The 13,886-nt window shown below is 39.9% G+C and overlaps 2 protein-coding genes and 1 pseudogene across 2 annotated transcripts in view; 2 read left to right on the top strand and 1 right to left on the bottom strand.

Annotated features, from left to right (window-relative positions):
* The window catches only part of ARHGAP6 (Rho GTPase activating protein 6), a 423,350-nt gene that overhangs the window by 86,040 nt on the left and 323,424 nt on the right, over positions 1–13,886 (bottom strand). The gene's annotated exons all lie outside the window — the stretch shown is intronic.
* On the top strand, positions 8,801–9,245 carry LOC148090654 (ubiquitin-ribosomal protein eS31 fusion protein-like). Its single transcript, XM_087813654.1, has 2 exons — positions 8,801–9,025; positions 9,063–9,245. Exons 1-2 carry the CDS (start codon positions 8,801–8,803, stop codon positions 9,243–9,245), a joined length of 408 nt encoding a protein of 135 aa, XP_087669780.1.
* On the top strand, positions 10,494–10,649 carry LOC107536029 (mitochondrial import receptor subunit TOM5 homolog pseudogene; annotated as a pseudogene).

The following is a 13,886-nucleotide window of genomic DNA, read 5'->3' as shown; positions in this document are numbered from 1 at the left end:
ATACTGCAAACCAATTTAAAGAAACAAATAAAAAGTCTCAATATAATAGAATCTAGATTAACTGAAAAACAACTCACCAAAAGCATTGACTAAAGAGGTTTTCTTCCCACCAGAAGTATATATCTCCATATTTAGAAAAAATAAGCAAAAGGCAAGCTAAAAAATCAACAACCTAATATCTGTGATTTATTCAGAAAGATCATTCTTTTGAGCTGAATTGCATCTTTCCAAATAGACTTGATTTTCCCATGAACTAAAATTGATTGAAATAATTTTGGTTTTGGTCTCTCCCACATTGTTTTCTTATGTCCCTGAGACTAGTCTCTAATTGCAGCATCTCTTTAACCTCAACCAACTGTAAACTTTCCAAGGCCAAGGGAGCCAGCAAGGAGTGATGCAGGGCTGCTCAAAATACGGCCTGTGGACCGAGGGCAGTAGAATTCCCTAGGTAGATGATTCTTCTTAAATATGCAGGTTTCTAGTCTCTAAGGCAGATTTACAAAATCAGGATCATAACGAACAGAGCCCAGACACCTTCATAAAAACCCAGCATTGCTAGATGATTCTTATTTTTGCACAATGAAGGTTGAGGCTCACTTGTATGATGGTAAGGACTTGGGTTCAAATAGATGTGAGCTCTTTGGAAAGATTCCGAATATCTCTGAGCCTCAGTTTCCTCATCAACATGATGGAGCAAAGAACAAGACAACTTTCAGGTCTGTAGTGATCATATGAGGCGATGCAAGTGAATTTCTTGTAGAGTGCCTATTAGCTCCCAGCAAGCTCTGAATACATGGCAATTTCCGTTATAATTAATATTAATTATCATTATTCTAAATTTGCATCTCCTTTTTAAACCTGGCAGTTTTAGTGACACCAAAAACACTTCAGGAATTTGTGTTGAATTATTCATCCTTAAATGGCTCCACTATATGTCAGATGTCTTTTCTAGGTATTTACAAGCCAGCTGCTAAATTGTGGTTTCATATGGGTGAGAAGCAGAAGAACAGAGCAGATCAGTAACTTAAGGCCTGAAAATGGATGCCATTTAGATAGACCATGCCAGGGGCTGAGTTTCTTTCAACTGTTTCCTACTGTGGCCAGCTGTCATTTATGGATAATTAGTACAACCAAGGTTCCCAGATAATCACAATGTGTTGCCGAAGCATGACATAAGTTTCAATACTAGGCTCGCAACCAACATTTCTGAAGGGTTGCCCAGTTCTTTATGGTTCCAAAATAAACACATCACCAATAACAAGGAACTCCCCTCTTCCTGAGGTTCTGGGCAAAGCCAAGGGTATTTGCATAGCTGTCACACCCCTGTTTGAATTCTTAAAAGAGGTTATTCCTTCATGAACTCAACAGAATAACATTGCTAATTCTTCCTTTCTTGATTCTTCAGCCACTCCTTCTCAACATATCTTTAAGAAGATTTAATACATCTATATCCTACATAACTTTTATGTTTTATTTATCTATTCTGGTCTGTTTTTTAAAGCAGTAATTTTAGAAAATCCTGAACAGTTGGTAGGTATGGCAGTCCATTTTTACCTTTTGCCTTGGTATTTAGCTATTTATTGCTACATAGAGAGTGTCAGAATATGTCACAGTCGCATGATGTAAAGGCATGCCTCATTCATTCAACAAATACTTAATGAGCACCTTCTGTAGGCCAGTCACTGTTCTAGGTCCTGGGGGATTCATTGGTGAACAAAACAAAGATCCCTGGCTCTGGCTGGTGTGGCTCAGTTGGTTGAGTACTGTCCCGTGAACCAAAAGGTTGCTGGTTTGATTCCTGGTCAGGGCACACGCCCAGGCTTGTGGGCTTGATTACCAGACATTTCCATCTCTCTCTCTCTTTCCCTTTTTCTCTCTATAAAAATCAACAAATTTTTTTAAAAAACACACACACAAAAAAACAAACCAAACAAACCAAAGAGCCCTGCCCTTATAGAGCTTTCAGGCTGGTGGAGGAAAGTGACAAGAGACAACACACTAATGAGTAAATTAAGCAGCAAGTGCAAGCTGAGGGCCCTCGAGAGAGGGAAGAGGCGGGCAGAGTGAGGGCGTCAGGGGTGCGGGCGGGCTGCTGGGCACCCTTCCTGAGAACATGACATTTGAGCCAACCCGCAGGGAAGTGAGGGAATGAGCCAGGCAGATTGCAGGAGATGAGCGTCCGGGGCAGAGACGTGTTAACTCAAGGGCAGCTGGGGAGGAGTGGCTCAAAGCAACAGTTGGCAAGCTAGGCTGCCTGCTGATTGTTTTTATGCATAAAGTTTTATTGCAACACAGCCACATTCATTTAGTTATTGACTGCTTTCATGCTACAGTAGCAAAGTTGAATTTGGCAGAGACTTTCTGGCCTTCAAAACTGAAAATATTTACTATTTTGTCTTTTACAGAAAAAGTTTGCTGATCCTTAGACTAGACTAAAGTAAAGGCACATCTATGATCGGGATCTGTCTTGTGAGATCAACACTTTCCTCCTCTCCTAAGATTCTGTTTCTCTGGGCAACATCCCAATAAGCTTGTAAAAAAATCGTACAACATAGTAAGAATTGGGGATATTGGAAAGTATGTTAAAGCTTGGGTAAAATAAAAGTGGCTGGATTATTGATAAATCAAAGAAGTAGAAATGAACATTGTCAAACCCAATGCTGTGCTAACACCATTAAAAAAACAAACAAATGTCACTCACATCTTATTTCCAGTGGAAAGAATCTTTCCAATGATTCGCATAGAGGGGACACAACCAGAGAGTGGAAGTCCCCGAAGGCAAAAGCATCAGAACAAAAGGCCAATTTCATTTCTGTGTATCCCTAGTTGAATTGTGGACTTGTGTACCAGCCATCAATTTAATTCTGAATGTTAAGCTTCACTTGAATCTTGGATAGAGAAGAGGTAAACAGCCTGCACAGATCCAAGGGGTGTGGAAAACAGAAACACTTGCAAGAATTAGAAACTTCTCAGTGACAGACAAACTGATGGTTTTACTTGTGTTTCTATGAAATTTAGTTCACTGAAATTAGAATGACAGTCCTCCAGAAATGGATTAGACCTTGAAGATACTGCTAACATTTATAGATGGCCCACTCCCTATTAGCTACTGCTCTACGCCCTTTATTTGTATTAATTCATTTACTTCTTACAAGAACTCTAAGGAATATGTTATCATTATTATCCCCATATTTTGGGTGAGAAAACCTAGGCATAGGTCTTAAATAATTTGTTAAGATCACACACCTAGTAAGTGGTAGAGTTGGGATTTGCAGGCTGCAGAATCCAGACCCATAACCATTATTTGTATTCATCACTTCTTATGACAGATCAATACAAACCCCTACCTTTACGAAGGAGCAAAGCAAGGTCTAAAGAAGTTAGGTGACTCCTACAGTAGCAGAGTGGGATCTGGGACATAAGGGTCACATTCTGCTTCTTTCCACCACCGAATCTTTTTATTATGAGACATACTCTTAAAATTAAGTAAGCCAGACAATGTTTTAGAGTCCAGAGGCTTAAGGTTTTCCTCTTTCGTAAAATATAGCACACTAGATTTGTTATTAGCCTTACCTGATATGATATCTGAGTTGTTCTCCAAAGCGCATATTTATCATCGCTACAGCAACTGAAATGTTGCACCGAGTTCAGTAAGTCCAGAGGGTAAGATAAGCCGATTCACCCTTTCAGACCTGGAACAGCCAGTGCCGAATCTTTGGCAAAAATCAGCCCAATTATGCCATCCCATGTTGCCATGGCCTGCTCCTTCCTGCTCCAGTTTGCTCATTTCAAGCTGTTTCAACCTTACCAATCAATTTAAAAAGAAAGCCCTCCTAAGTCTCCATTGGCACAGCCAGGGCTTAGTTGTCACACATCTCAGACACTGATCAATCCACATTTCTTCAAAATCACCAGATAGATGTGGAAGAATCACAACACTTTATCACAATAATCTTCTTGGAAAGAAATATAAGTATAGATATTTATATTGCCTACCCATGAATTATATTCAGCCGTGTCTTTGCTGTCCTCTCTAATTTATCTGAACTAGACTTGGAGTAGGAACTAAAACATTTTTTTTGGTGAAAACTGCAACTTGAAATGGCAGATTACGTCGAGTGTCTGAGAAATGGCCCAGCTGGCAAAGCTGTGACTCCCACGGTACCTTTTGCTGCCAGAGACCTCCTTTAGGATGAATCTTGGGACCCAAAAATGTGAGCTGTCATTGGCCCATTCAAAAGTTCTTGTCCCTTCAGGACGGAGGCAGGCTATGCCCTGAGTGAGTGTGACTGTGTGTGTGTGTGTGTAAGAAAGAGTGTTGGGGGGACAAAAAGAAGGCAGAGAAATTGAAACTAGACTTCCTGCTTTTTATTTGAATAGGAATATTTGTAAGAGATATTCTGGAGTTAGGAAAGGATTCTTCTAAAAAAAAAAAAAAAATGTTCCCCTTTCCACAGGGATCTGCAAATGGTAATTGGATTGTAACTGTGCAAACTGTCCTTATTAGGAATCAACCAAAGAATGTTGGGAACCTCGGGTAAAACCCCTGAGAGCATGACAGAGCACACAGGGTGCTTTCTTTGTTAAGGACAAATTCTTGATTCTTAAATTATATTTTAAAACCACTGACTTCTTCATTTTTCTAACACTAGTAAAAAACATTAGAAAAAACAAAAAGGTTTCATTCTATTTTATACTGAAGCACAATACATGCTCTGAATTTTATGCTCTCTGTGAAACAATAGCCCTTGAGAAGCTGTTCACTTCCTGGAGGTGTGGAGGTCGGAGTGGACATGACCACGTGGCCATGTTAAAAATGTGCGGGTGGGGTGGGGGTGGGGTGGAGGTGAGGGGAGAGATCCATGAAGAGCAGAGAGAAAAGGAAGGATTAAAAACATATCCTGATCACCAATTACCTTGATCTCCATGTATTCCACATGGCACTGAACCAAAAACAACTCAAAACATCTTTGTTTCCCAGTCAATATGAAGTTATAGTTCTCTTGTGGTCTCAAGTGAATTCCAGCAAAAGAACCTCTGTAGTTATAATCGACAAACTGAGAAACAATTTCATGGAAGGTCTTACTGACTCAAAATTTGGGGACTCTGTATGTTTTTACTCAGATTCTGTAAGGTTAATCATAATTTGATGTAAGCCACACACAGCCTCTGTTGCTGCCAGTATTTATTTAGCAAGAGGAAGGAATTTAAACACAATAAAATACATCAGATGATTTTCTTACTAGAATAATTACACTTAAAGAGAAATTAAGAGTAAAAATTTACCATTACTGCATATACCTCCATTTCCACTACTGTCAAAATTTGGATGTTGAAAATAGTCATGATTCCAGCACATAGTGAATATGGTTCATGTAATATGCATACTCATTAATGAAATATAGATTCTCATTTACAGTAATTTAATATAATATTTCACATGAAGTTGATAAGTATGCAATTCATTTATCATTGTTAGTCAAGTAATCTTTTAGTGGATGAATAGATGAAATCAATATATAGTGTTCATTGAGTGCTTATTAAGTGCCAGACATTGTTCTAAGCATTTTATGGGCATTGATTCATTTAACCACTAAAAAAAGTTATAAAAAGTAGGTTACATTACTATCTCCATCATTACAGATGAGGAAACAGAAGCTCAGAGAGGTTAAGTAACTTGCCCAAAGATTCACAGCTTGTAAGTAATGCAGCCATAATCCCAACAACCATGAGGCTTACAAATTAACTGGAAGACAAAGCCACAGCCCAAAGTCAGCACTAGTTGGAGCCATGTCATAAGTGTGCAATGGGAAACAGACACGGTGATTTAATAAGAACAATTACTTAAGACTGGTAAATCAATTATGTGATGGAGACATACACTGTCAGGTCAATTAATGTTTCATAAGAAGTTGATTATTTCTTGTATTAGTTCCACGTGTATAGCCTAGTGGTTAAAAATCATATACTTTACAGAGTGTTCCCTTCTATATTTCCAGTACTCACCTGGCACCATTGACAGTTATTAGACTATGTTTCCTATGCTGTACTTAGCATCACAATGATTATTTTGTAGCTACCAATCTGTACTTCTCAATCCAGAAGGTGACTATTTCTTTAAGTGAATCATCTTAAATAACCTCAATGGACAATATCTTGCGAAACTCTTAGTCAGTTTTAAGAGTGGAAAGAAGTCAGGCCTCATGAGGAAATGCAGAAATAATAAAGACATTGTGTATCTTTGGGATTTTTTGAAAAAATGCATTCAAGCCAGAAAAACAAAGAGTATAGATAAGGAATCTTCTTTAAAATTCAAATATCAACTCTTTAAGTAAAATCCATAAAAGGTCAAAAAGTCACCCAAACAGCCTTAGAAATAGCTATTAGAAAGCAATGAAAAGGTCCAATTTGCGGAAGAATTTGGCTAACCAGAAAAAAAGCCAAGAACACCACAGTCATTTTTCACCCATTTAACTCTTCATTAGCCAAGGATACCAAGCAACAATTTACAGCCTCAGGACCTGTGACATTAATCATTCATTGTACACTTTTCTTGATTCCTATTCTGTATTATTACTGTTTATATCATTGGAGCACAGCTGTCCCACCAATCATGACAATATGAGTAAGGAATAAATTTCTATGGTGAGATTTGGGGATGTACATGATGTAGCAGCTAACCTCACTTTCCCTAACTTATTTTGTGCACACAGATAACAAATCTAAACAGTCTGAACCTGGATTCCTAGCCCCTGGAGCCTCTCCTGCACTTCCCCCCACCGAACCACAAGAAAATACCTCACCAACTGGGCGGCGAAATCAAAACGACTCTTTATAACCCACTTTGCAGAAAGGGTAGAAAGTCTTTTACAAACAAGAAGATAAATGCATGTCCAATGACATCTTTCAGGTCATATTTAGAAACAGGTGGTGCTTTTATGTTTCAGAATTATGACTTAGTCTGAAATTTCATTTAGATCAAATTCACTACTGATATGCCTTTTGTTGGTCCAATTAACCTCTTTTGACCAGTCGGTCCCATAGAATTGACACTTAAGGTCTTAATATTTTTCCTGACTGTATATAAAAAATACAAATTGTAAAGGATGCTTTAACCCTTCTGCTACCCTAAAGAGCACAGTGACAATGTGGTATGTTTTTGTTTCATCACCAGACTCTACCTTTGGATTGCAAGCACAGAAGGAAGATTCTGCATTCCCTTGTTGCTGTCATTTGCTTTCTTTACAATAATTCTCTGTCCTCTCCGCACCCTAGCACTTGACCTTGGTCTAATTTTTAGCATCCTCCTGATGTTACTGTAACCCATTTGCAGGGAGAGTAACTTTTAGATTATTCAGATTTAAAAATCTACCATCAAAGCAAAGTATTAGGTAATTGAAAAGTTACTTAATGCCACAAATCTGAAATAGTCAAAGACACAATAAACAACATGTAACATTTAGTTAGTGCTTATTGCCTCCATGGATAGTTGCTATACTCGAGGAGGCGGGTACTAGGATTATCCTCATTTTTCAGACAAGAAAACATAGACAAAGGCAGCTTAAATAATTTGCCCGAAGTCACACAACTAGGGAGTAAGAAGTTCAACCCCCAGCGGCCTGTTTCCAAAGGCAGAGGGTCTAATCCTCAGGCTACATCACAGCATGCCAGCGGCCTTGCTTCAGTAAGTCCTTTGGAAGACGCGTGTGCAAAGTAAGCATGACACAGAGCACCCAACAGAGACCAGAGGCCTCTCTGCAATTGGAAGAAATCAGGCGAATGTACGGAAGGCAGCTGAGTGTCCCGAGCCTTTATGGAAAAAAGGCACAAATGTGCACGAACAGCGGCAGGAGAGCAGGAGGAAACAGAACAGAAAGCAATTACCTCTGAGGGGAAGGGGAGGGACGGGCGTTTGTTTTCAGGAAAGAGGAACAGGCGCTTTAGAAAAGCTCCCGAATGTTGTACCCTTTACAAGTAGGAATATGCACCCTAAGTTTTCCAGCAGAGGTGTAACACAATGAAAGGGATGATTTAGGAAAGATGAATGCAGCAGAGTGGTGTAGAAGAGACAGAGGAAACAAACACTGAGGCCTACAGTGTGGCTGGTAAAGGGAGGCCCCCAGCATGACATCAGCTGACAAAAATGGACTTTCAGCAGCAATAAAACAAGCAGCCCTTACACATGCTTTTTAAAATCAGAGTCCCTCCATTTTTTAATAAATCTGGATCACGAAAGAGTCAGGTCTAATATTATACCTGGAGAAATAATTTCACGGGTAGAGTGGGAAATTCACATCTCATTTTACATGTTGGGGAGGGTAGACCTAGAAAAGATAATTCTCCTCTGGTTCTCATAGAGATACATGGAAATGCCCTCACTGGTTCTAACACACTGCAGAGAAGGGCATTTCTTTTGTAGGCTGATCCTTCTACCCACATCCTGAGGAAAGCTGAGTTGTAAGGATGGCTGCTGCAGGTTTCATCCAACAAGAACACTCAGATAAGAGGACACTTGTTATGGCTAAGATGCCATGTGGACTCTCTGCAGAGTAAGTCATTTATTCAGACATGGGCAGATTCAATGCTCACTAAACAAGGTTATCTAAAAGATATAGCAGGGATGCTGAAGAAATGTGATCCCAGACTGGAGAACTCAATCTCAAATGAGATATTTACAAGTGAGCAATATAAAGCAAGCCTTAAGGATAGACGAATATCATATTCAGGAGATGGAAAACTCGATACTGAAAACTAACAGGCAGCTTTCCGATCCGCCATCTGCGGTGGAGTCGCCGCCAAGATGCAGATTTTCGTGAAAATCCTTCCGGGGAAGACCATCCCTCTCGACGTTGAACCCTTGGATACAACAGAAAATGTAAAGGCCAAGATCCAGGCTACGGGAGGAGTTCCTCCTGATCAGCAGAGGCTGGTCTTTGCTGGCGAGCAACTGGAAGATGGACCTACTTTGTCTGACTACAGCATTCAGAAGGAGCCCACTCTTCATCTTGCGCTGAGGCTCCGTGGTGTGCTGAGGAAAGGAAGGGGCCCCGCAGCACCCCGAGGGGAGCGAGCCTGGGAGAAAGGAGCTCAGGCTGCCGTCCCGAAGCCTGCACAGTGGCCGAGGGCGGCGGGGTCAGTGCCCTTCTGAGGAGTGTGGGGCTGGAGTGTCTATGGCCAGCCACTTGGACAGGCATTCTTGTGGCAAATGTCTAACCTATTGCTTCAACAAACCAGAAGACAAGTAATTGTATATGGGTTAATAAAAGACATGAACTAACAACAACAGAAAAGGAAAAAAGAAAAGAAAACTAATAGGCAAAACAAAGTAGGCAGCACCAACAAAAAATGCCAAAGTGAATTCCACTTTCTCATTTCAATAGTACATTTGACAACATTTTGTTTCATCAATTGCACTTAACACTCTACAAAAATCTCCTCTCAACAGGAATTACTCAGTGACATTTCCAAAAATACTCATGACCATCCCCCTCCAGACCAGAGAGGTCCAACAGACCTTTGTATGATGATGGAAATTTTTGTTACCTGTACTGTCTGATGTGGTGGCCACTAGTCATTCATGGTTAATGAGCACTTGAGATGTGGCTAGTGAAACAGAATCATTGAATTTTTAATTTTATTTACTCTTCATTGATTTAAATGTAAGTCGCCACAGCAGCTAGTGGCTACTGTATTGGGCAGCACAGGTACAGATCAAATCAGTTAGACTGTAGGCTTGGGGCCCAGGCACTAGTAGATTTCCTAAACTCTCCGGGGGTTCTAATGTGTAATCCAGCATGAAGATCATCGTCACAGCCTGGGATTAAGGAAACCATCAGGGTGGGAAATTCCTTGCACGTTTTCCATAAGGCATTGCTTTTCTCCAAATGCCATAAAACACTTGCCATGCACCTTTGCCTCTCTCCCTCCTACCTGCACTTCTCCCTTCTTGCAATCCCTCCACATTCCCAAGTGATAGGTGCACTATCTATTTATTCCTCCAGTCACCGGCCCTGCCAGGTTTCTCCAATACCAAGGGCTGCTTTTTATGCTTTTCCCTTCTGTTTCACTGACAGCAGAAATAAAACCTAATAATGCTACTGAGATTAAGAATCAAACCCCCAAACCTGTGCATTTGTCATTTAAAACGGTTTTTCACTTTCACAGGTTTGATCCAGATTCCACTTTCTACAGTTTCTGCCATAGACGTGTAGGGAACATTTCTAACGGTAGCAGTTGGCAGACTGGTAGCTACAGTCTTTGGGACACGGTGATAAGCAGGCCTCTTCTGCTCCGTGGCCGCTGTTTCCTTCTAACGGATGCAATGTTAAAACACAGTGCTTGTAGGGAGGGCTCTGAATTCCAGCTCAGCCCACAGCTAGCCATGTGAGTATCTGACCATTCTAAATCTCAGTTACCTGCTCTGTAAAGTAGGCATAAAAATATTTCGATGGGGAGAGGGCGTGGCAGTTGGGAGCCAGTGAGGCAGAGCCATGATGTTCCCTACAGAGGGCCTTGCACTGAAGCTGGACTCCAAGGAGATGAAACGGAAGATGCATGAGGATGTGATCTCCTCCATCCAGAACTTCCTCATCTATGTTGCCCTGCTGCAAGCCGCCCCTTTTACCTTAAAGAAATTGGAGAGCATATAAAGACTGGACATCACATGTGAATGCATGATATGAAAAAGCTGGTTACAGTTCTGACTCTACAAATGAATCTGCAAACGAACAGGCCCAGAAAGATGGAAGAGACTCTGGCTGAATGGACATAAAACTTGTACTTGTCATGAACAAGTCTGGCTGTGGTAACTGAGCTTCATAGCTAAAACAGAAAACTATTTGGGAAGTACGAAAAGAGTTTTCTTATGACTATGATATTCGGCTTCCATGAATGTTGGTGTAATTGTAAATAATGTTGAACTGCATTTTCTAGCAAGTATTAATTGCATAAGGGAATTATGCTTACAGTGGCCCTGTCTTGTCAGTCATTTCTGTTGACCTTTTTACTTCTGTCTGGAGTATATTTGTTGAAGATCTCTTTATGATTAGTTAAGTTTTATGGAAGGCAGCACACAACCACAACATTTAAGCTCAGGACCATTTAGTCTATATTTTTAATAAATGTACCAATTAAAAAAAATAGTTCTATGAGGAGGATGGATTGATGCATGTAATATGCATGATGAATGAGACATGTTCTCCACACACTCTCCTAGACCCAGATTTTGATTCCTCGCACCCTCATACACAATTTTGTGGTGAGTAAAGCAAATAAACAGGGCAAACTTTTCAGGGGGAAGTCATGGAATTCATAAAATCATGTTCCAAGCAAATGATTAATTCACATGGCATTATGAACCATTGGAAAAATAAATAGTACGCTAATGTGATTTTTAAAAATATTGAACTTATTTATTTTAATGAGTCTACATTTTTACTGACTTCCATACCACCAGTTAATATTAATGGAACAAGGAAGTGTGCTAATAAACATAGATAAACATCACTTGATTCATAAAAATGGTAAGACTCAGGATTCCAGAGTTCAGTGATATCAACATAAAGAGCATACTGGCTAATTTTCAGGCACATAATCACTTTGTAGACCTTTTGGTAATCTCAACTGCTGCAGCCTAACAATATGCTCCACTGTTGTTTTCACTCACAGGCCCTACTGACTTATGTTCATATTTTCTACTCTGAGTTTTGCTGCCTTCTTACTTGCTAAATATCCATCTATGGGTAGAACATTTTTTTAATATAAGAAAATGTAACGTTACAATCCATTAGCACCATGAGAGTTTGCAGTCAACACAACTATTAATGGTAAGGATTATTCATCAGTGACTCACAGCACAGATAAGCTGGGAGCTATGCTCCATCCCCAGGGGATTTCGATATGTGAGGAAAACTAACATTTCTTGCAGATGTAAATATCTACCCATTATTATTCCTAGCCCTGATTATGTACTCCCTGCTTTAATCATTAAACAGTTTTATGAGGTAAGGTCTATTAGTATGTACCCATTTCATAGATGAAGAAATCAAGCATGGGAGGTTAAGTAACTTGTCCAAGGAAACAGACTGCAAGTGACAGACCTGGGACTCAAACTCACGAGCCTTAACCCCAGACTTTGGAGTCTTAACCACACCTTATGCTGCCTCCCTGTGAGTGATGGAGCCTTCTCTCAAGGTATGGCACCGTATGACTCAGGCTAGCACACCGGACTGACTGTGAATGTAAGGTGGTTCTAGGTTCACCTCAAACCGTCTCTCATTTAGTTTCTTACAAAGTAAAATTCTGAAGTTTGTAAATGACGTATTACCAGTAATAAATTACATCTAACACATTGGTTAAAGCATGACTTGACCTTGAGGTGACAACTGTTGATCTGGAGCAGGGGTGGACAAACTACAGCTCCAGCCATATCCAGCTTCCTGCCTGTTTTTGTAAACTAGAGGCCAGTCAGGCCCAGCCCAGGGCTGCATCCTGGTGTAACGGCGGAGTTGAGAGGTTGCAGGAGAGATGTATGACACCCAATGCCTATAATATTTATCGCCTGGCCCTTCTCCAAAAAAGTTTGCTGACTGTGTTCTGGACCCACTGAAAAGAAATCACCAGACATGTAGCACAGGAAATGACAGTTTCATGGGGCATTTCACAATTTCAAACAGCAAAGGAAGCTCATCTTTTCTATTATTACAACATGTATGTATGTATGAGCTCAACAGCTTATTTTTCCTTTATGCCTCTTTTAAGGTCCCAAATGGCCTAGACACTTGAGATGTGTAAGAATCACTTGTGATATCTCATCGAGGAAGGTTAGAGGAAGATTGGGAATGTTTAAATGTCAATTATTTTCCGAGAAAACTCTAACTTCGTATGATAGCTCCCTCCTGTAGCATCATACTCACCTCCCCACCCATCATATTTCAGCTATTTTCTTGATTCTTATTTCAACATTGGAAATCTACTTCATTCCCTACATCTGTGCCTTTTCTCCCTGGCTAGACTGTACATTCTGGAAGAATAGACACAGCACTTAGAAGAAGTAGCCCTTGAATATTTGTTGGTTGAAAGAAAGCTTTGGGGAGAGTATACTCTACATCTATACAGAAAATGATTTTTATCTACTAGCATGGAAACAAGACCAGTGGGTAATATTTATATTTAGGACACTTGTTCTAAAGTAGCTAAAATCACTTCCAGTAAAAATGAAAAAAAAATATCTCGCTTCCCGGCTTTTACTATTAAGTGTCAAAACATGTAAAAGGGGCAATTGAACAGACAGAAACAAATCTGTAGACTGGCACAAAATTCCAGGTATGACATAAAAACAAACCATCTGTACTTACTGGCACAGACCTGATTTTTTTAGTTTCCATGTTTCAGAGGGTTTTTTTCCATAAATGTTTTCTCCTCCATATGCTACTTTAAAAATGATAAATTAAAAAGTGTTTCAGGGACTCAAGCTAAATACTTTTGCTTTGATATAAGGCAAACAATGCTTCCTCTGAGCAATGACACACACAAACCGAAGTTTTAAAAATAAATTATAGTAAAATATTACAGGGGCTTAGAGAGTTATAACTAATGGGTGAATTTTTAATAGGCTTTATTTTTTAGAGCAGTTTCAATTTTACAACAAACTTGAGTAGAAGGTACAGAGATCTTCCATAAAACCCCTGCCCTGACACATGCACAGCCTCCTCCATATCAACATCCCCCACCAGAGTGGTGAATTTGTTACAGATGATGAACCTACATTGATTGACATCTAAGTCACAGTCACCCTAAGTTCATAGTTTACATTAGGGTTCATGCTTGGTTTTGTATGTTCAGCTGGTCTGGACAAATGTATACTGACCTGTATTCACAATTACAGT

This window comes from Miniopterus natalensis, chromosome X (genome assembly GCF_054644295.1).
Source record: "Miniopterus natalensis isolate mMinNat1 chromosome X, mMinNat1.hap1, whole genome shotgun sequence".
NCBI lineage: Eukaryota > Metazoa > Chordata > Mammalia > Chiroptera > Miniopteridae > Miniopterus > Miniopterus natalensis.
The sequence above is the reverse complement of the archived record's forward strand: the minus strand, read 5'-3'. Positions and strand labels throughout refer to the sequence as shown.

Bases quoted from the DNA above. Each gene is read 5' to 3' on its own strand.
- LOC148090654 (XM_087813654.1), top strand. From the start codon at position 8,801: ATGCAGATTTTCGTGAAAATCCTTCCGGGGAAGACCATCCCTCTCGAC. The intron at 9,026-9,062 runs GTGCTGAGGAAA...CAGCACCCCGAG, and splicing joins TTGCGCTGAGGCTCCGTGGT to GGGAGCGAGCCTGGGAGAAA.